This window comes from Canis lupus, chromosome 13 (assembly GCF_011100685.1).
Source record: "Canis lupus familiaris isolate Mischka breed German Shepherd chromosome 13, alternate assembly UU_Cfam_GSD_1.0, whole genome shotgun sequence".
Classification (NCBI taxonomy): domain Eukaryota; kingdom Metazoa; phylum Chordata; class Mammalia; order Carnivora; family Canidae; genus Canis; species Canis lupus.
Genome location: NC_049234.1, coordinates 1,200,261 through 1,224,088, shown reverse-complemented (window position 1 = coordinate 1,224,088; position 23,828 = coordinate 1,200,261). Strand labels below are relative to the sequence as shown.

The window sequence follows — 23,828 nt, the reverse complement described above, 5'->3', positions numbered from 1 at the left end:
GATTTTCATTCTTTTTATGGCTGAGTAATATTCCATTGTGTGTGTGTGTATATATATGTATATATATACACCATATATATGATATATGTGTGTGTGTGTGTGTGTGTATTATATCATAGCTTATTTACCCATTCAAACCAGCAAAGGGGAAAAAAGGAAGCAAACCAAGAAACGAACTCCTAACTATACAGAACTGATAGTCGTTACCAGAGGAGAGATGTGTGTGAGAATGGGTTAAAAAGGTGATGGGGATTAAGGAGTACACTTGTGATGAGCACCAGGTGTTATATTTAAATGTTAAATTACTATAACCTACAGCTGAAATTACTATAATACTGTAGGTTAACTGGAATTAAAATAAAAACTTAAAATTTGATATGAAGGTAAATTCACTATATTTTCATCTCAAAAAATGACAAATTTCCATCTCATTTAGAAATGTCATGTAAATATAAGAAAATCATATAGCTCTTTTGCAAAAACTCAAAAACCTTCACCTGAAAATTGGACACAATCAGGTCCTACTTCTAGTAGATACAGATAATAAGCCATCTATATGATCCCTATGATGTTTAATTAGATTAAGTAAAATTAGTATGAAAATAACCATAGAATAATTTATCCAATATAAGAATATCCTTTTGCAATTAATTATGCTACATTAATAGGCATGTGAGAAACAGTAAGTGTACATAAACTTTTTGTAAAAGGTGACATATCCCAAACATTAAAAATTAACACCAATAACTATTAAAACTGGTTAACAAACAACTAGGTTCAAAAACTTCTTACCTGTATTCCATCTTTAAGTTTCAAAATGCATTCCATTGTATTGATGGTAATTACCACTGGTTCTGAACCCAGTTTTGTCCATGGTACATGGATCCTCAACTCATGAATATGTCCACTTAAAAAAGTAAATGGCAATTTCAATTCCTTAAAACATAAAACATTAAGTTAGTAAGTGCTTAATTTTTTCACTCTAATACTCAAATTACTTTCTAAAAAGAGAAATGAAATTTCTAAAAATATTTTTAAAAACACTATTCATCAAAAGGTAACAAATAACTTGTTCAATTATAGCTAACGATACACCACAAAAACTTATTCTACAAGTTACTCTTATTAAGCTAGTTAACCTGCCTAGGACCCCGTTTCTTTTTCTGATGAGTCAATATAAAACACAATACGTGGTACATAACAAAGGTTCACACATGGTAGTGGTTGTAATAATCATCGTAAACAGCAGGGTTGAGATAACTGAATGGGATATTTAAAATCTCTATTAAAAACATGTATTTTTTAAAACTAATAGAGCAGGATTGTAAAGCAAGTTCAAAGGAAGGGCGTGGGAGCAGAGTTAAGAGACAGGAGAGCGGCCCAACAAAATAAAAACTGACCAACCTTGAAAACTAAAAATAGTATTGAGCTTTACCCAATTAAAGATTGTACCTGGAAACTATCTGGTCATAAAATGTAAATGTTTGCTGACTGATTTCCATTACTATTAGAAAGAAGTGGGGAATACCTGGGTGGCTCAGCAGTTTGGCGCCTGCCTTTGGCCGAGAATGTGATCCTGGAGTCCAGGGATCGAGTCCTACATCCGGCTCCCTGCATGGAGCCTGCTTCTCCCCCTGCCTGTGTCTCTGCCCTCTCTCTCTCTCTCTCTGTCTCTGTCTCTCATAAGTAAATAAATAAAAATCTTAAAAAAAAAAAAAACTGTAAAGCAGCAGAAAAAAATTTACTTTAAAAAAACAAATTTATATAAAGTGCTTAGAATATTATCCTCCTCTAAGAACAATCATTATAAAAATGCTAACTATGCTTACAAATATGTGGGTCTCATATATGTCTTCACAAGTTTTTTTTCTGCAAGAGCAGAATACTTAAAATCTATTTCTACTGTATTCTAATGGAATGTCACAATTTAAGTATTTGCCATTATTAAGCTGAAAGATTAATTTCTTTCTTTCTTTTTTAAGATTTTATTTATTTATTCACAAGAGACACAACACAGAGAGAGGCAGAGACACAGGCAGAGAGAGAAGCTGACGCCATCCATGCAGGGAGCCTGATGTGGGACTAGATCCTGGGTCTCCAGGATCACACAGCGGGCTGAAGGTGGCGCTAAACCGCTGGGCCACCAGGGCTGCCCTGAAAGATTAATTTCAAGTGTAAATCAACTGGCACAGATTATATATTTTCAACAGCATCTATAACAAAAACAATGTTTACTGAGCACTTACTATGTACCAGTTACTTTACCTGAATACATTCTTTAATCCTTATTAGAGCCCAAAAAGGTAAATACTATTAATCTACCCATTTTACAGATGAAGAATCTGAGGTATAGAAAGGTCAAGTAACTTCCCAAAATGACACATCTTGGAAAACCAGGACTCAAAACTGGAAAATATGATGCCAGAACCTTGCTCCTCACAATTATACTGCAACAATACATCCATTATGAGCACTTAACCTTTCCATTGGTTATGCATCTATTTGAACAATGAGCCCATGATATTGCCATCTCTACCACTTCCTGACTTGTGAAACAATAAGACATTTGTGAAATGCCCAAAGTTGCAATTTATGGGCACAAATCAGATTCTCACAAAAGAAGTTAAAAGCATGTGAATCAAACTCAAGACCTAGGTATTATTAAAATGTTGTTAATCAACTTTCTACTACCTAAACACTAACACATGAGGCAGAATTCTATATTTAAACATAGAATTTTGAACTATATCACCCATACTGAAATCTGCTTTAAGGTCAACACTTATCGGGCAGCCCCGGTGGCACAGCGGTTTGGCACAGCGGTTTGGCACAGCGGTTTAGCACCGCCTGCAGCCCAGGGTGTGATCCTGGAGACCCCAATCGAGTCCCGCGTCGGGCTTCCTGCCTGTCTCTCTCTCTCTCTCTCTCTCTGAATGAATGAATGAATGAATGAATGAATGAATAAATAAATAAATAAATAAATAAATAAATAAATAAATAAATAAAATCTTTAAAAAAAAAAGGTCAACACTTATTAATCATCTAACTATAAGCAAGATGGCTTCCATTTCCTCAGAATTGTGATATATGAGAATACATTATGCCTTGCTAAAGATAAAACACAAATGTTGATATAATAGATCATCCTAATGTAATTATAAGACAATTTTCATTCCTTTTACTTCATATACTGTACAACTTCAAAATTTTATTCACTTATAACTATTCAGAAATACATTGTAAAAAAAAATGCATTCCTAAAATCAGAATATCTATGACTGCACAAAGAATGTTAGTGACAAAGAATTTAAGAAGGGTGTTAAATAGTTTTTAGAAACCTAATTCTAGGTAGGCTATAACAAAATAATCTTACAGACAACAGGCATACTTTAAATTTAACAAGTAAAAGCAAACAGACAAAACTAAAAACCTTCAAGCAGCAAAGAAAACATTCAAGAGAGTGAAAAGGCAAGCTATGTAATGGGAAAAAATATTTGCAAACCATTATCTGATAAGGAATTAATATCTAAAATAACAGAAAGTAATCCAATTTAATAATGGATGAATGACTGAAGAGACATTTCTCAAAAGAATACATACAAATCGCCAGCAAGTTTATGAAAAGATGTTCAATGTCACTAAGCAGGGAAATGCACATCAAAACCACAATAACCTACCATCTCATACCTGTTAGAATGGCCACTACCAAAAAACAAAAATAAGAATGGCCACTATCAAAAAACAAAAAGTAACAATTGCTGGTAAATATGTGGACAAATATTTCTGTTAGTAAAAATGTAAAATGATGCAGCCTCTAAAGAAAGCATTATAGATGCTCCTCAAAAAATTAATAGAATCACCATGATAAATCAGTTCTGAGTATACACCAAAAAACTGAAAACAGGATCTCAAAAAAGATTTGCATAACCATGTTCACTGCAACATTATTCACAATAGTCAATAGATGGAAGCAGCCTAAATGTCCACTGAAAAATAAATGGATAAAGAAGATATGCTATATACAATCAAATATATCCAGTCTTTTAAAAAGAGGAAATTGTCTTATGCTATAAAATGAATAAACATGTTGAAGACATTCTGCTAAGTGAAATAAACCAGTCACAAAAAGACAAACACTGTAGGATTCTACTTATACAAGATTCCAAAGGTAGTCAAACTCTTTCAAAATAAAATGATGGTTGCCAGGGGCTGGGGGAAAGAAGGAAAAAGGAAGTTGTTAAATGAGTATACAGTTATAATTTTTGAAAGATGAAAAAGGTCTACAGATCTATTCAATAACAATGTGCATACAGTTATAATTAGTGTATACTTCAAGATGGTTAAGATGGTAAGTTTTATACATTTTTTACTACAAAATAAAAATGAATACAGGACAGGACTTCAAGAATTCTCAATTAGGAATTTGGCAAGTCCTCTTTCCAAAAAGCAACAAAACTAGACAAAGTTGTCAAAAATGATAGAAAAAAATCAGAAGTATAACCTCAGGAAACAGTATTTGTTGGTACAAGCTACAAAACAGCAGATCGGCCAGAAAATTAGCAGAAAGATCAAGAGAATAAAACAGCCAAAGATGACCTTGCTACGATTTCACATATCCCTGATAGTCTGGATAGCTATATGCATTTGCCAGGCTGTGCTTACTTAGAGGAGAGGGAACAAGCTATTCATTCATGATTAACCAAGAGGCCTTGTAAGACTCAGTAAGTTAAGAAAGGAAAGAAAGATTAAAAAAAAAAATCCGATTTACAAACTCTCTGAATTGAAAACATTATGATATATATATATATATCTCACATGCCAAAGAGTGGAGCCTTATTAGTTCAATGGTTTAAATAGCTTCTAGCCAACCACTGGCTGATGACTAAATTATACTGACCCAGGGTAATCCCTAGAAAGCCAGAACCAAACACACAAAGAATTGGGGAAATGGGCAAGGAGGAAAAGCACCAACATTAGAGGCCACACACTATAGGGGAAATACCACAAATGTGGTTCAGGCAAGTCACTAAAGAAATAAACCAACAACAACAACAACCATCCCCTGGATAGAGGAAATCAGAGTTCAGAGTTGCTTCAACTTACTATCTAAAATGTCCAGTGTTCAACCAAAAAATATATGAAACATGGAAAGTAGACAAAGTAAATGAAAACTATCTCTAAGGGTGCTCAACTGTACAACTTAGTTCACAAAGACTTCAAAATACCTTTTATAACTATGTTCAAATAATAAAGGAAACCATATTTACATAATTCAGGGAAAATAGGACAATTCATCAAATAGAAAATATCAATGAAACAAATTACCAAGAAGAACTAAATGGAGACTATGCAATTGAGAAGCACAGTAAATTAAGTGAAAAATCCACTAGAAGAGCTCAGTATCAACTGGCAAAAGAATCAGTAAATCCACCCCCTAACACATCTCCATAAAAATGTAGAAAGCCGGAGACAAAAAGAAAATCTTAAAATCAGAAACAAAACGGCTAACTTCTCATTACAAACAATAATGGCAAGAATGTAATGAGACGACATTTAAAAATAATAACTGTCAACCAAAAATTCTATATCCAGCAGATATCCTTTAAAAATGAAGGCAAGGGGATTCCTGGGTGGCTCAGCGGTTTGGCGCCTGCCTTTGGCCCAGGGCGCGATCCTGGAGTCCCGGGATCGAGTCCCGCGTCGGGCTCCCGGCATGGAGCCTGCTTCTCCCTCTGCCTGTGTCTCTGTCTCTCTCTCTCTTTCTCTATCATAAATAAATAAATAAAATATTTTAAAAAAAAATGAAGGCAAAATAAAGGAATACCCAAAGACTCAGATAATTCAGTTAATCCTAAAAGTACATCTATCTAATTGAAAGGAACACCAGACAGTAACTCAAATTCACACAAAAAGCATCAATAAATGTAATTTTATCATTTTTTTCTGATTTAAAAGGCCATTATCTAAAATAGAATAATCAAATTGTACTACCATTGGACTTATAAAGATGTAACACTAGCACAAAGTAGTAGACATTTAAACGAAATAATGGAGCTACAACAGAGAAAGTTTCTGTATTTTAATGTAACAAATTTAGCATTAATCTGAAATAGAAATTGGATGCATATTGTAATCCTTTGAGCAACCACTAAGAACAAAAATGTGAAAATTAAAGAAAATGAAACATTAAAAATATCTACTTAATATAAAAAAAGTAGTAAAGCATTATGAGGGAAAAAAGACACAAAAAACATTGAAAATAGAAAATGGTAGATGTAAATCCAACCATACAATTAAAAACAGTATATGTGGACAGATTAAATACTCCAATCAAAAGGCAAAGATTGTAAGACTGGACTTTTTTTTTTTTTTTTTTTTTTTTTTAAGAGTGGGGGTAATGGAAAAGATAGAAAATCTTAAGCTGGCTCCACACCTAGCACAAGCCTGATGTAGGACTCAATTGCACAACACTGAGATCATGACCTGTGCCAAAAATCAAAGTAGAACGCTTAACTGACTGAGCCACCTAGCACCCCAAGGCTGGATTTTAAAAGATCCAAATATATGTTCTCTTCAAAGACAAACTTTAAATTCAAAAGCAAATAGGCTGAAAATAAACCTTAAAAAACATATGAAAAAATAATTTTTTTCTACAGATACAAAGAACAGATTGATGGTTGCCAGGGGTATGGGGTGGGCAAAATGAGTGAAAGGAGTCAAAAGGTACAAACTTCCAGCTGTAAAATAATTCAGGGGGATGTAATGTACAGGAGGACTTTAATGATACTAAACTATATATCTGAACATTGCTAAGAGAATAAATCCTCTAAGCTCTTATTACAAAAATAAATTCATTAATTATGCAGGGTGACAGATATTAACAAAATAAATATTAAATTTATTTTGATAACTGATCCTTTTGCAATATATAAAATATCAAATTATGTAGTACACCTGATTTTGCACTCTTATGTCAAGTATACATCAATTAAAAAGCAGTAAATGAGACTCCAAGGAAATCATGTGACCCAGTTTCTTGCCTGGAATACCTGAAATACATTTTCTTGCTATTTAGAGAAACAGTATAGATTCTCTTTTAAGCATATAGTAAACTTTCATTTCTATGATACTATTTCTACCAGTGTTTCTGTCCTCCTGTTTTGTTTGTTTATTTTTGAGAGGGAAGCAGGGGGAGGGAGTGAGGGAGAGAGAAAATCTTAAGCAGGCTCCACACCCCGTGTGGAGCCCAACACAGGGCTCAATCTCAGGATCCTGAGATCATGACCTGAGCCAAAATCAAGTCAGACATTTAACCAACTGAGCCACCAAGGTGCCCTATTTCTGTTTTTCATATGACTGTTTTCCAAAGTGAATAATTTATCGCAGTCTTGGGATGAAATAAAAATGAACGAGATGAAATTTGAAAAGAGGAGTTAAAGCTAAATAACACGCCAGTAAAACTTTCAAAAAGATGATACTACGCATGAAGAAAAACAACACAGAGGTTGAAGACAATTAAAAAACAGTGTACTGAGAAAAATATATATGTATAATGCAAACAGCAACCACAGAACAGCTGGAGTACTTACACTATTAACAAAATAAACTTTAAAGAAAACAAATGTTAAAGATAACATGAGACACTTTATAATGATAGAAAGGTTAATTCAAGAAAATATAAAAACATACATGAGCATAGCAACAAAACCCCAAAATACATAAAGCAAAAACTAACAAAAGTAAAAAAAAAAAAAAAAAATAGCTAAACAGTCACAGACTTTAATATTCACAATAACCGGGCAGCCAAGGTGGCTTAGAGGTTTAGCGACGCCTTCAGCCCAGGGCCTGATCTGGAGACCCGGGATGGAGTCCCATGTCAGGCTCCCTGCGTGGAGCCTGCTTCTCCCTCTGCCTGCGTCTCTGCCCCTCTCTCCCTCTCTCCCTCTCTCTCTCTCTCTCTCTCTGTCTCTCATGAATAAATAAAATATTTTTTAAAAATAAATAAATATTCAAAATAACGTATATATAGAAAAATCAACCATATGGGAGACTCGAACAACACTATCAAGAAATTAAACCTGAAATGTATAAACCACTCCATCTAGCAAATACAAAAATACACATTCATCAAGGAAAACCAGAAAGCATTTGAACTGAATGAAAATGAAAATACAACGTAACAAAATTTATGGGATGCAGCTAAAGACATTTGTAGCTGTTTAAATGCCTATAATAGAAGAAATATCCCAAATCAATAACCTAAACTTCTACCTGAAAAGGTAGAAAAACAAGCCAAATCCAGCTAACCAAACTGAACAGGCAAAAATGACCACAATACTAACAAAATGCAGGGAAGTGGGAGGGCATATACAGTCAAACTGTTAAGACTGTTCAGGAAATGGTAAAAGTACTAAGTTAGACTCTAATAAGTTAAATATGCATTTTGTAACCTTTAGGGTAAGCAACTGAAGCAATTTTTAAAATAGCATTATTAAGAAGACTTTAAAGCAAGAAGAATTACTAGAGTGAAAGACATTTCAGGACAATTTTTAAGCATTCTGAACAATAAGATAACACTTAAATTTGTGTACACCTAATAGCAATTTCTAAATATGTAAAGTGAAAGTTGACAAAATTAAAAAGTAGAATAATAACTGTAGATATTAATATACCTTAATCATTGACAGAACAAGCAGATACAAAAATCCACATGGATTTACAAGATCTTAGAAACTCTATTAGTCAATTTGAAGTAAATTAATTTATAGAATACAGCAACAACTGCAAAATACACTTTTTATCAAGTGCACACAGAATGTTTACAAAAATAGACCATATACTGATTCATAACTGTAATGGATTAAAATGATACAGAGACTACGCTGACCATAGTGAAATTAAATTAGATATCAATAAAAGGGGGGCACCTGGATGGCTCAATGGTTCAGCATCTTCCTTTGACTCAGGTCCTCATCCCAGGCCCAATCCCACATGGGGCTCCTTGCAGGAAGCCTGCTTCTCCCTCTGCCTGTGACTCTGCCTCTCTCTCTCTCTCATGAATAAATAAAATATTTTTAAAAAATAAATAAAATAAACTGGACCAAAAAAAAAAAAAAAAACTTATTGCTTTACGTATGACAATTCAGAGCAGGAGAAGGAAAACTTTTGCAGTAAGACCCAGATAGTACATATTTAAGGCTTTTGCAAGCCATGCACTCTCTGTCCCAGCTACTCAACTCTTACCTTTTTAGTTTGCAAAAGCTGTTAGACAATATGTAAACAAATTAAAATAGCTGTGCTCCAATAAAATTTTACTTACAAAAGCAGGCCCAAGCCATTGTTTGCTGATCCCTAGTTTTGACAAAAATGGAGAAATTCATTGATAAACATGACCAAAAAAAAAAAAAAAAAAATACTAAAAAAGAAAAAAGGAAAAATATAACTAACCAAAACTAACAGAAAGATATAAAAATCTAAACAGTCCTTTATCTACTAAAGAAATTAAACCAGAGGGGTGCCTGGGTGGCCCAGTCAGTTAAGTACTGACTCAGTTTCACCTCTGGTCATGATCTCAGGGTCCTGAGATGGAGCCCCAAGTTGGCTCCAGGCTCAAGGTGGAATCCACTTGGTCCTCTCCCTCCCCCACGCCCCATTCCTCCTCCCCCACTAAAGTAAATAATAAAATCTTTTTTTTTATTAATTCAAGAATTTAAAAATTTCCAACTAAGAAAACTCCTGACCCACATGACTCCAGCATTCATTTTTCCTAACATTTAAAAAATTAATAAAAGAACAAAGTTGGAGATTACATACTTCTTGATTTCAAAACTTACTACAAAGTTCTGGTAATCAAAACAAAGTGAAACTGACAACAACAGACCTACAAACCACCAAGGAAACTATACTGAGACCCTAGAAATAAACCCTCACATCCCTCCCAGGTGATTTTCAAGAAGGTTGCCATGACCATTCAAAAAACCATGAAATCTTGCCATTTGCAGCAACATGGATGGAACTAAAGTGTATAATGCTAAGTGAAATAAGTCAGAGAAGAACAAATATTGTAGGATTTCACTGATATGTGGAATTTTTAAAAATGAGTAAAAGGTGGAAAAAAAAAAGAGGAAAGTAAACTAATTAACAGACTCTAAACCATACAGTATAAACCAATGGTTACCAGAGGAGGGGGTGGGGGGATGGGTTAAATAAGTGACATATATTGAGAGCAGTTGTCATGATGAGCACAGGGTGATTAAAATCAAAACAAAACAAGAGCATCTTCATGTTCCTGGAATAAGTGAGTATTTCTTAAACAAAATAATGGAAAAGACTGACAACTTGGATCTTACTGAAATTATGAACTTCTATTCATCAAAAGATAATTTTAAGAAAGTAAAAAGCCAAGCCACAGACTGGGAGAAGATATTGCAAAATATATCTGACAAAAAAAAAAAAATATATATATCTGACAAAGGACTCATTTCCAAAATATGTAAAGAACCCCTACACACCAATTTAAAAAATACCCAATTTTATTAAAAAGGCAAAAGAATTAGAGACTTTCAAAAGAGGGTATTCAAATAGCCAGTAAGCAGCACGTGAAAATATGTTCAACATCAGTCATTAAGAAAAAGCAAATTTAATGAGACACCATTACACGCCCAGCAGAACGGCTAAAATTAAAATAACAAACATGCCAAGTAATAGCAAATTTCTGAAGTAACTGGACCTCTCAAACACCATTGATAAGAATGTAAATGGATACAACCACTTTGGAAAACTATGGCAGTATCCATCAAAGCTAAACAAATACATACCTCCTAAGTATACATCTAAGGAAAATTTACATCTATGTCCACCAAAATACACATACAAGAATGTTTACAAGAACCTTCTTCATAAGAGCCCAAAGCAGAAACCACCCAAATGTACATCAGTGGGAAAATAAATTGTGAATCTTTGGCCAATGGAATACCACAAGACAATATAAAGAACTACAGCTCCTGCTGCAACATGGGTTAATCTTAGCCATTAAATTAAACAGCCAGACTAGTGATTCCAATTTATTAAGGTTCAAGAACAGGTAAAACTTTATGTTGACAAAAGTCAGAATAATGGTCACCTGTTTTAGGGGTTGGGGATACTGATTTGCAAAGGGGAGCCATTCAAAGGCAGGAAATATTCTATTTCATCTTCACAGTGGTTACACACCTGTACACATGCATAAAAACGGAGCTGTATACTTAGGGCTTGTGGTCATTTTTTAAAAATGAAAATACTGGGGGATCCCTGGATGGCTCAGTGGCTTAGTGCCTTGCCTTCCACCTAGGGCGAGATCCTGGAGTCCTAGGATTGAGTACCACATCAGGCTCCATGCGTGGAGCCTGCTTCTCTCTCTGCGTATGTCTCTGTGTCTCTCGTGAATAAATAAAATCTTAAAAAAATATAAAATAAAATAAAATAAAATAAAATAAAATAAAATAAAATAAAATAAAATAAAAAAATATTAAGATAATTAACCCTGGATTCTCTGAGATGCCTGGGTGGCTCAGAGGTTGAGCATCTATCTGCCTTTGGCTCAGAACTTGATTCCTGGGACCGAGTCCCGCATCGGGCTCCTTGCTTCTCCTCCCTCTGCCTGTGTCTCTAAAAAGCAGCTGGTCTGGCCCTTCTGAGTTTCCACAGATAATTTTTGTAACCTCAAGGCCTAACAGAGTTGCCTGGCACATGTTAGTAATAAACGTACCCAGTGGATTAATAAAAATATAAACTTTAAAATTACAGTTCAGCTACATCAGACCATTTCTCAAGTTAAAAAAAAAAAAAAAAAAAAAAAACCTAAAAAGTGAAGATGAAAAAAGTTTTCCATTTTGCTGGCATTCTCAATCTGTGTCTGCTCGATTCTCTGAGGATGCCATGGGTAAAGTCATCTTTCCTATGAAGAAATAGAAATTTCTTGCTTTCAGGCCCTTCCATTTCCCAAAAAGAAGGATGGGAATATACTATTTTCTAGCTTCATGCAGAAATCTTAGCAATGTAAATTAGCAGCTCGGTAATGCTTCCTAATTGAGTCAGCAGACTGAACAATTCTGACAAGAACAATAAAACTGATTTCCTATCTGTTGAGGCACCTTTCGGGAATCCAATTCTAACAAACCATCACTAGTAACGAAGCATGAAGAAAACTTCTGTAAAGGAGGGTGTGTAGTTTCAGAGTAGTCCAAAATATTTCAAGAGAAAATTCAAGTTTTTAAAGCATATAGCCTAAGTACAGGAAACAACGGATTATTACTATACTAGCTGAAAACGTTTCCAGTTAATGACAGCGCCACAGCTTACCTGTTCCAGCACGTCCAATTTTAACTCGAGCTTGCTGAGGACCACGTCTCCACCCCATAGTGAAAGCTGTAGATCTGACGGCTTTAAATTCTTGATGTAGCGATTCACATAGCTCATTAAAATTGGAGTCACATAGGATTCCAGCATCTTTTAAGGTGCAGAGTCAAAGTCAGAAGCTGAAGGGGGTAAAGACAAACATGAGAAGTAACTGAGTCGGTAGGGCAGCGAAGGTGGGGAAAAAAAAAAAAAAAAAGCTTTTCTCAGGAGGGGTTGGAGAGGCCTAAAAGCAACAGTCCCCACCGAAAAGGCCGCTCCCCCGCTCCCAGAAGCCGAAAGCACAAGGGGGCTGTGTCTACTCCAGCTGCAACTGCTGACTAGTACAACTGCCCTCAACTCGCCTGGTGAAGAGCGGGAGGCATAAGCTGACGAACTGAAGAGAGCAGACCCCCCGGAATGGGAGAAAGAAGGGAGCGGGATCCCCTCTGGCCGCCGCAGCGCTTCACCGGTCCAGTTTCCCCCAGGAGGCCCTCCCTCCCGGAACCCAGCCGGACCTTCCACCGTAGGGCCAGGGCTAGAACCAGGCCGGCTCCCGCCCCTGGCGCACCGCACCCTCGGCTGACACTTACGCCATAGAGGACCGTGGCGTCCTCTCCACCTCCCGGTAGCCGGCACCCGCCAGCGGCCGCGGCGCAGCCTCCGGACGGCGCCACTTCCGGTGTACCCGCTTCCGTGCTCCAAACAAACTGTCCCTCCACCGCTGCCCACCGACTTCGCCGCGACGCGGGAGTCCCCGGGCTGGAGCAGCCTCTCGGGGCGTCTTCTAGGAGACCTCCCTCCTGTGCTGGGCGAGCCTGCGTCCCCGATCCGACCCCGCCAGCGTTTAAAGACAAAGCCCTCGGAAATGCGCGGGGGAGGTGGGCGGACTGGGAAAGTGGAGACACCGGCGATCCGGAAGTGGCGCTCGGGCGGGGGCTGAAAGGCGGCTGTGGGTGGTGGGGCTCCTGTCCGGGGGGGAGCGCGGAGGGGCCTCGAGTCCGACGGAGGGGGCAGAAAGCGGGTGCTGGCGTTTAAAGCCCTGAAAAACAAGTGGCTTTTGTTTATCTTGGGAAATGGAAGGCCCGGGGAGAGGAACTTGGGTTCAGTGGGCAGGGCAACGGCAATAAGGCCGCGGGTAGGAGCTGGGAAGGGGTGGGGGGTGGGAATGCAGATTCAAATTTAGATCCGAGGTTCGTTGGATGGAGGAAAGGTGCGATAGTGGAGAAATGGAAGGAATTAGAATGTGTAATTTAGGGGGAATGCCTTTGCACCAAACGTGCAGACAAGCTCTCGCGTTTATTGGCAAAAGGAGTGGTTAAGTATCCCTAAGTTCGCTGATGACGGGGGTGAAGGAATTCATAAAGAATATGGAATATATTCGTGAGGTCTGGAGACGTCTTCCGTTCAAAATGGTGGTTTTATTGAAGGCCGGGGACAGGACCTGTGGGCGGGAGGAGCCGCCGCCCCGGGCCGGTGCAGGGCGGGAAGGGCGGCTCGTTGCCCACCCGGGAGTCGCGAGGGGGCTGGCGGTAGCGTAGGCTCTCGGGCATTTTGGAAGCAAGGTGTCCAGGACCTCGAGGGGGCTGGCTGTGGTGCTGGGGAAAGGTCACCTGTTACCGACCAGTAAAACCGGAGTCGTGAGACCCTCCGGATGTGTATCGGTGGGCCATGTGCCTGGGGGATGGTCGCCAACACGTATCTTGGGGGTTTAGAGAGAAAGGGAAATTTCTAAAGGAATTTTTATATGTTAAAGTAGACTCACAGGCTCCCAAGGGTCAGACTAGGATTGCCAAAAGGCAAAAGCCTTTAGCAAAGTATCAACATCAAGGCAGTTGAGTCCATAGAGGAAGGTCCCTCTGCCTGTTTCAAGGGCTTGTCCCAGGCCTGTGCCTTGACCTCAGCCCTGTGTTCCCCCATCAGAATGACCAGAGAATATTGTGAAGAACTGTTAGACTGCAGTCTAAGGTGAGACTTCAAAAAAGCGCTGGGAATATCAGAAGGAAGGATATAAGACTCCCAGAGATAAAATGAAAAGAAATAGCTGATAAGGAATGAATTCGAGTTTTAAGAGGCATTTTATTAGGCTGAAATGTTTAGCATAAGACATGCTCCCTGATTTTTTAAACAGTAACATGTGAAGAGAACAACTACATTGAATTTTAAAAGTAGACTTTCGTTACAAAATGATTAAAATGCCCTCCCAACAAAAAAAAAAAAAGTCTTTTTAATTTCAAAACGGGAGCGCCAGTCTGGCTCAGCCCACTCATGCCACTCTTAATCTCAGGGTTGTGAGTTTCAGCCCCACGTTGAGTGTGGGAATTACTTAATAAATAAAATAACCCACCCATCTTGTTGCATTTAATTGAAAATGGTTAATAAGTATTCCTAAATTTCTAAAGCTCTTAATTGGAATTCAGGTTATGATTTCTTGGAAGAGTGTTAGAAAATGCAATAGAAAAGAGACATAAATGAGGATGCCAAGGTATTTACATTTATTATGTTTATGAAAAGTTTCAAAAGAAAAAAAGCAGCTAATTGTTAATTCAGAGCAACTTTCGCCTCACAAAAGAGCCTTCAAGAACTCAAGTATGTAGGTCTTATTAAAACCCACTGAATTAGGGGATCCCTGGGTAGCTCAGTGGTGTGAGCCATGGGCCAGAGGTGTGATCCTGGAGTCTCTGGATCAAGCCCGGCGTGGGGCTCCCGCATGGAGCCTGCTTCTTCATCTGCCTGTGTCTCTGCCTCTCTCTCTCTCTCTCTCTGTCTCTCATGAATAAATAAATAAAATCTTAAAAAAAAAAAAAAAGCCCTCTGAATTAGCCAAGTAAATTAAGAAATCACTTAGTTACCTATTTCACTTGGAAAGCATATTGAAGCCATGACTCAGAAACCTTAATATAAAAAATGATTCCACTAATTGTATGAAAGCTCTACTATTCTAGAACTACAAGTCTTGTTATATTCTTCTAGAGAAAAAGGGCCTACTCCCACATTGTCAACAATGTCTGTTGTTTCTTGTGATGTTGATTTTAGCCATTCTGAAAGGTGTCAATTTAATATATAAGAGCAGGGATCCCTGGGTGGCGCAGTGGTTTAGCGCTCTGCCTTTGGCCTAGGGTGCGATCCTAGAGACCCAGGATCAAATCCCATGTCAGGCTCCAGGTGCATGGAGCCTGCTTCTCCCTCTGTCTTTGTGTCTCTCTCTCTCTCTCTCTCCCTGTGTGACTATCATAAATAAATTAAAGAAAATAATAATATATAAGAGCAGCTCACTAGTATTAACTTAGATTTGTTTTACTATGCCATATAAATAAAATAATCATGATTTTTGTTCTAGTATGCCATTTTTCTCTTGGGGCCAACAACAACAACAAAAATTGCCAATTCCTGCCTTGGGAAAATTACTTAGTCATTGATTTGTTTGGTTTTAAGAATCAAAAGTAGTGGTTTTCAGCCTTTGTTCTATTGCACTCTGTTCTGTAAGCAATCAAAAAAAATTGTTTTTCTATGAATTTTTATTTAAATTCCAGTTAGCACAGTGTAATGTTAGTTTCAGGTATAGAATTTAATGATTTATCACTTACAGCACCCAGTGCTGATCACAACTGGTGCACTCCTTAATACTCATCATCTATTTAACCCATCCTTCCCTACATCCCCTCCAATAACTCTGTTCTGTATATTTAAGAATCTGTTTCTTGGGCAGCCCAGGTGGCTCAGCGGTTTAGCACCGCCTTCGGCCCAGGGCCTGATCCTGGAGTCTCGATCAAGTTCTACATTGGGCTCCCTGCATGGAGCCTGCTTCTCCCTCTGCCTGCATCTCTGCCTCTCTCTGTATGTCTCTCATAAATAAATCTTTTAAAAAATTTAAAAATCTGTTTCTTGATTTGCCTCTCTTTTTACCCCCATGTTCATTTGTTTTCTTAAATTCCACATATGAGTAAAATCCTGGTATTTGTCTCTCTGACTGACTTATTTCCTTTAACATAATACTATCTTCATCCATGTCATCGCAAATGGCAAGATTTCATTCTTTTTATGGCTGAGTAATATTCCATTTTATATATAAAATATATTTATAAAAATATATACTGTATATAAAAATATATAGTTTTTGTGCCAGTACCATACTGTCTTAATGATCACAGCCTTGTAATACAGCTTGAAATCCAGAATTGTGATGCCTCTAGCTTTGCTTTTCTTTTTCAAGATTGCTTTAGCTATTTGGGGTCTTCTGTGTTTCCATACAAATTTTAGGATTGTTTGTTCTAGGTCTGTGAAAAATGCTGGTGGCATTTTGATAAGGAATGCATTAAATGTGGGTTGCCTTGGGTAGTATAGACATTTAACAATATTTGTCCTTCCAATCCACTAGCATGGAGTGTCTCCATTTCTCTGTGTTCTCTTCAATTTCTTTCATAAGTGTTCTGTAGTCTTCAGTGTACAGATCATTTACCTCTTTGTTTGGGTTTATTCCTCAGTATCTTATGGATTTTGGTGTGATTGTAAGTGGGATTGATTCCTTTATTTCTCTTTCTGCCAATTCATTATTGTTGTATTGAATTGCAACAATTTCTATACATTGATTTTGTATCCTGTAACTTTACTGAATTCATGTATCAGTGCTAGCAATTTTTTGGTGGAGTTTTTCGGGTTTTCTATATAATGTCATATGCAAATAATAAGAGTTTGAGGGCAGCCCTGGTGGCACAGCGGTTTAGTGCTGCCTGCAGCCTGGGGTGTGATCCTGGAGACCTGGGATCGAGTGCCATGTCGGGCTCCCTGCATGGAGCCTGCTTCTCCCTCTGCCTCTCTCTCTCTGTGTGTGTGTGTGTGTGTGTCTCTCATGAATAAATAAATAAAATATTTTTAAAAATTAAAAAAAAAATAAGAGTTTGACTTCTTTGCCAATTTGGATGCCTTTTATTTCTTACTATTGTCTGATTGCTGAGACTAGGAGTTCTAGCACTATGTTAAACAACAGCAGTAGAGTGGGTGACCCTGTCTTGTCCTGACCTTATAGGAAAAGCACTTGGTTTTTCCCCATTGAGAATGATACTTGCTGTGGGTTTTTCATATATGGCCTTTATTCACTGAGGTTTGTTCCCTCTCTTCCCTACTTTGTTGAGGGTTTTATCATGAATGGATATTGTACTCTGTCAAATGCTTTTCTGCATCTATTGAAAGGATCATACAGTTCTTATCCTTTACTTTTATTAATGTGGTGTATCATGTTGATTGATTTGTGACTATTGAACAACCCTTGCAGCCCAGGAATAAAGACCACTTAATTGTAGTGAATGATTATTTTAATGACTCTCCGGCCAGTCATCTGCAGAGGCTCTCCTTGCCTACTATTGGATTTGATTTGCTACTCTTTTGCTGAGAAATTTTGTATCCATGTTCATCAAGGAGATTGACCCATAGTTCTCTTTTTTGGTAGAGTCTTTGGTTGTAGAATCATGGTAATGCTGGACTCAGAATGAATTTGAAAGTTTTCCTTCCATTTCTATTTTTTGGAATGGTTTGAGAAGAATAAGTATTAACTCTTCTTTAATGTTTAGTAGAATCCCCTTGAGAAGCCATCTGGCCCTGGACTTTTGTTTGTTGAGAGATTTTTGGTTACTGATTCAATGTCTATGCTGTGTAATGTTACTGTAACATAACACAGGTTATCAGTCTGTTCAAATGTTCTATTTCTTCCTGTTTCAGTTTTGATATTTTATATGTTTCTAGGAATTTATTCATTTCTTCCAGGTTGTCCAATTTGTTGGCATATACTTTTTCATAATATTCTCTTTTTTTTTTCATAATATTCTCTTATAATTACTTCTATTTCTGTGGTGTTGTTATTCTCCTCTCTCACTTGTAATTTTATTTATTTGGGTCCTTTCTCTTTTCTTTTTAATAAGTCTAGGTAAAAGTTTATTAGTTTTATTAATTTTTTCAAAGCACCAGCTCCTGGTCTCATTGATCTATTCTTCTGGGGTATTTTTTAGTTTCTATATCATTTATTTCTTCTGCTGCTGGCTTTAGGCTTCATTTGTTCTTTTCCTAGCTCCTTTAGGTATAAGTTTAGGTTATTTATTTGAGATTTTTCTTGCTTCTTGAGGTAGGCCAGTATCGGTATTATTTCCCTCTTATGACCATTTTTGCTGCAGCCTAAAGGTTTTGGATCATCGTGTTTTCTTTTCCGTTTGTATTTTTTAGCTTCTATGATTTCCTGGTTGACCCATTTGTTGTTTAGTAGCGTGCTGTTTAACCTCCATATATTTGTGGTCTTTCCAAATATTTTCTTGAGGTTAACTTCAAGTTTTATAGCATTGTGGTCAGAAAATATGCAGGGTATGATCTCAGTCTTTTAGTACCTGTTGAGGCCTGATTTGTGACCTAATTTGTGATCTATTCTGGAGAATGTCCCATGTGCACTTGAAAAGAATGTGTTTTCTGCTGCTTTAGGATGAAATGTCCTGAATATATCTGTTAAGTCCATTTGGTCCAATGTGTCATTCAAAGGCACTGTTTCCTTGTTGATTTTATGTTTGAATAATCTGTCCATTTTTTTTTAATTTTTATTTATTTATGATAGTCACAGAGAGAGAGAGAGAGGCAGAGACACAGGCAGAGGGAGAAGCAGGCTCCATGCACCGGGAGCCCGACGTGGGATTCGATCCCGGGTCTCCAGGATCGTGCCCCGGGCCAAAGGCAGGCGCCAAACCGCTGCGCCACCCAGGGATCCCGAATAATCTGTCCATTGATGTAAGTGGAGTCTTAAAGTCCCCTACTATTATTGTATTATTATGGTAAGTTTCTTTATGTTTGTTATTAATTATTTTATATATTTGGCTGCTCCCATGTTGGGGGCAATATTTATAATCATTAGATCTTTTTGCTGGATAGGCCCCTTTATTATGATGTGGTACCTTTCTTTATCTAATCTTTGGTTTAAAATCTAGTTTGTCAAATGTACATATGGCTCCTCCACCTTTCTTTTGACTTTCATCTGCATGATAAATGTTTCTCTATCCCCTCACTTTCAATCTGCAGGTGTCTTTAGGTTTAAAATGAGTCTCTGTAGACAGCATATAGATGTGTCTTCATTTTTTTATCCATTCTGATACCCTATGTCTTTTGATAAGAGCATTTAGTCCATTTACATTCAGAGTAATTATTTTTTTTTTAATTTTTATTTATTTATGATAGTCACAGAGAGAGAGAGAGAGAGAGAGGCAGAGACACAGGCAGAGGGAGAAGCAGGCTCCATGCACCGGGAGCCCGATGTGGGATTCGATCCCGGGTCTCCAGGATCGCGCCCTGGGCCAAAGGCAGGCGCCAAACCGCTGCGCCACCCAGGGATCCCACATTCAGAGTAATTATTGATAGATATGTATTTAGTGCCATTTTATTACTGGTTTTGACATTGTTTCTGGAGTTGTTGTTGTTTTTTTTTCTGTTCCTTTCTAGTTTTTGTTACTTTTGGTCTTTTCCACTCAAAGAGTCCTCTTTAATATTTTTTTGTAGGGCTGGTTTAGTGGTCACAAACTCTAGTTTTTGTTTTCCTGGGAAACTCTTTATCTCTGCTTCTATTCTGAATGATAGCCTTCCTGAATAGCATATTCTTTTTTAAATATTTTTATTTATTTATTCATAGAGACACAGCTAGAGAGAGAGAGGCAGAGACACAGGCAGAGGGAGAAGCAGGCACCATGCAGGGAGCCCAATGTGGGACTCAATCCCGGGTCTTCAGGATCACACCCTGGGCTGCAGGAGGCACTAAACTGCTGCGCCACCGGGGCTGCCCCTGAATAGCATATTCTTTTTTTTTTTTTTTTTTTTTAATTTTTATTTATTTATGATAGTCACACACAGAGAGAGCGAGAGAGGCAGAGACATAGGCAGAGGGAGAAGCAGGCTCCATACACCGGGAGCCTGACGTGGGATTCGATCCCGGGTCTCCAGGATCGCGCCCTGGGCCAAAGGCAGGCGCTAAACCGCTGCGCCACCCAGGGATCCCTGAATAGCATATTCTTGACTGTAGATTTTTCCCACTCAATATATTGAATATATCATACCACTTTCTTCTGGCCTGATATATTTCTGTGGAGAGATCTGAGTTAGTTTTATGGGTCTTACCTTGTAAATTAGGGAAATTGTTTTGTCTTGTAAATTGTTTGGTCTTGCTGCTTTTAGGATTTTTTCTTTATCACTATATTTTGCAGATTTAACTACAACATGTCTTGGTGTTGGTCTGCTTTTGTTGATTTTCATGTGAATTCTCTGTGCCTCCTGGATTTGGATGTCTGTTTCCTTCTCCAAATTAGGCAAGTTTTCAGCTATAATTTCCTCAAATAAACCGTCTGCCCCTTTTTCTCTCTCTTCTGGGACTCCTATAATATGAACGTTTTTACATTTGATGGAATCAGAGTCTATTCTCATGATCCATAATTCTTTCTCTCTTTTGTTCAGTTTCATTATTTTCCATGATTCTATTTTCTTTTTTTTTTTTTAAGATTTTATTTATTCATGAGAGACACAGAGAGAGAGAGAGGCAGAGACACAGGTAGATGAAGAAGCAGGCTCCATGCAGGGAGCCCAATGTGGGACTCGATCCTGGAACTCCAGGATCACACCTTGGGCCGAAGGCAGGAGCCAAACCCACTGAGCAACCCAGGGATCCCCATCATGATTCTATTTTCTATATCACATATTCGTTCCTCTGCTTCTTCCATTCTTGTGGTCATTACATTCAGTCGTTTCAAATCTCAGTTATTGCATTTTTTTTATTTCTGCCTGTTTTTTAACTCTTTTAGCTCCATGGTAAGGGTATCTCTGATGTCTTTCATGCTTTTCTAAAGCCCAGTAAGTATCCTTTTGTTTGTTGCATTAAATTCTCCATCAGGCATATTACTTATATGTGTTTCAATTAGATCTCTGACCATGACCTTTTCTTATTCTTTCTTTGGGATGAATTCCTTTGTCTTAGCATTCTGTCTAAGTCTCTTGTCTTCTTCGATGTGTTTGAAAAGCCAGCTGTGTTTCCTGCTCCTGAGAGTAATGGCTCTATGAAGAAGAGGTTATATAGTGTCCAAGGTCTGGCACTTCAGGGAGTGTCTGTGGTGTGTGCTGCATATACTCTGCTCCTGTGTGTGGGCTGCTCTGTCCCTCAGGCCAGTCATCTGCAGAGGCTCTCCTTGCCTGCAGTGAGCAGTTTTTGGACCTTGGCCCAAATGTGGCAAGTTTTAACTAGGTGTTCTCTGGTCTGCTTATTAAATGAGACCTGATGCTACTTCCACTAGAACTGAAGCCTTGCAGAACTCTGGTCAGGAGACATGGTATGTGCAGGGGTTTCTGCTGATCTTCTAAGGAAGGAGCCCACTGTGCTGGGCCTTAGGCACCCTTGCCCGAGAAAAACAATATCAGCAGAGTGCAAGTGGGCAAGACTTGGTATAAGCAGGTTAGGCCAACAGCAGTGTTGGCACTGTGCTGTTTACTGAAGTTGGTTATGCTGAGGGGTGGTGGAGGCAAATGGCACCAGCCAGCTTCTTTTCCCAAGAGAGGGGTTTCCTTGCTTGCAGCTCTCAGGTAAGCACTCTCAGACAGTGAATAATCTCTCTTCTTGCATCCCAGGCATTTTTCAAATCACCGTTTTCACATAGTCTGCCTGTGTCTTTGCCATAACCAAGGTCACCTGGGTTTCTTCCTATTATCTTCTAGGGGTTTTATTATTTCATGTTTTACATTTAGGTTTGAATGCAATTTGTTTTAATTTTTGTGAATGGTATGAGACCTATGTTTAGATTTATTTTTTTGCATGTGGATGTCCAGTTGCTTCAGCATGATTTGTTGAAAAGATTATCTTTGCTCCGTAGTGTTGCCTAGGCTCCTTTTTCAAAGACCAGTTGGCTATGTTTAGGTGCATCTGTTTCTCTTTACAGTTCTATTAGGTGTTGCCTCACATAGTTTGATACTCTGTTTTTAGGTGTATACACATTAAGATTTGTTATCTTCTTGGAGAACTGATTCCTTTATCATTATGTAATGCCCCTTTTCATCCCTGATTACTTTCTTGGCTTTTAAGTCTTCTCTGAAATTAATAAAGCTATTCCTGCTTTCTTTTGATCAGTGTTAGTTAGCATGGCATATTTTTCTCTATCCATGTACTTTTAATCTGTATCTGTCTTTGTATTTAAAATGGGTTTCTTGTAGACAACATATAGTTGTTTTTTGATCCACTCTAGAGGGGTCTGGAGTTGGATATTCTGTTCCCCTACAGGAAAGGCTAAAGGAAGCTGGAGTTATATATTTCCCATCACCTGTTGGCTCTGATAAAACACCAACAGTTTAGGCTCTGGTATAAAGGAAACTATAGTAGTTTCTCCTGATGGAAGGCCTTGTTAAAAAGAAAAAATGCTCTGGTATATTTCAAAATGGCTTTTTGTTGTTGTTCTCCCTCTGCCAGAAGCACAGGGGAATTTTTCTCTGATCTTCACTCAGAACCTGGAAGAGCTCCTTGAGATAAATCTCACAAAAATGTGGCGACCTCCCTATGACTGGGTCCCCTTGAGGTATTTAACTCTCAGACTTGTCCACACTGAGCCTTCAGCAATTTGTCAATAACAATTTAGGTTTTCCTTGCTGACACTGATTCCCTAGCAGGTTTCCGCTCATAGATTTCTGTTGCAATAAGTTGTGATTCTTTGTATTCATCCATCTCTCCAGTTTTGGGAGCCATGGTTTCCCTGTGGCCTTACTTCCCTGATGGATCTAAGGAAAGTTAGTGATATTTCAGTTTGTTCAGCTTTTTACTTGTTAAGATGGAGCAGCAACTTCTAAGCTATTTCTGGTTGTGCCAGAAACCAAAAGTATCAGGCAAAGTTTTTAAATGCTTGGGTGGTGGTTAAAAGACTGAAAAGTTAGAGAAAGGCTTTATTACTTATTTATGTTTATTGTATTTATTATTTATTTTTTCTTTCTTTTTTTTTTTTTTAGGCTTTATTTGAGAGAGAGAGCCCACGCATGAGCGGGGGGGAGGGGCAGAGGGAGAACTAAACTCCCTGCAGAGCAAGGAGCCCAGCGTGGGGCTCCATCCATGACCCCTTGACTGAGCCACCCAGGCACCCCTGTTTTATTATTTTTCTATTGTGTATAGCATATTATGTGATCTTCAAGTACAAGGATTTGTAATCCTAGCACTTTGCATATTCTGTGGTATTTAATAGGCTGTGGCAGTAATTGACTTTAACAATTATTCAATAAATCTATTTTCCTTTGTTTCCTGTGCACATGACTAGATTATTATTCAGACTCTCTTGCAGTCAAGTGTTGTGAAATAATTGAGTTCTAATCATCTGACTGTGGATAGAAGTGATGAAGGTATAGGCCTGGCTCATAAAATCCTTCCATGCAACAGCCTTACTCTTTGCCCCATCCCAAGCTAGACAAATAGAATGAAA

General features: G+C 38.0%; 1 protein-coding gene and 1 long non-coding RNA gene across 15 annotated transcripts in view; one reads left to right on the top strand and one right to left on the bottom strand.

The window, feature by feature from the left end:
• VPS13B (vacuolar protein sorting 13 homolog B) overlaps nucleotides 1–13,283 on the bottom strand; it is a 734,128-nt gene extending 720,845 nt beyond the window's left edge. For 4 of the 14 annotated variants that reach the window (XM_038555165.1, XM_038555167.1, XM_038555166.1 and 1 more), the window contains exons 1-3: nucleotides 12,966–13,264; nucleotides 12,340–12,515; nucleotides 793–936 (exon numbers count right to left, since the gene is read on the bottom strand). In XM_038555165.1, the coding sequence (XP_038411093.1) occupies nucleotides 793–936; nucleotides 12,340–12,486 (291 nt within the window). In that variant the 5' untranslated portion in view covers nucleotides 12,487–12,515; nucleotides 12,966–13,264. The other 10 variants (XM_038555173.1, XM_038555174.1, XR_005368417.1 and 7 more) reach the window with 9 other exon arrangements.
• A 5,796-nt stretch (nucleotides 13,284–19,079) lies between these two features.
• On the top strand, nucleotides 19,080–23,657 carry LOC111098490. Its single transcript, XR_005368420.1, has 2 exons — nucleotides 19,080–19,134; nucleotides 22,835–23,657. It is a non-coding gene; the product is annotated as an uncharacterized LOC111098490 (long non-coding RNA).
• Nucleotides 23,658–23,828: the final 171 nt, after the last annotated feature.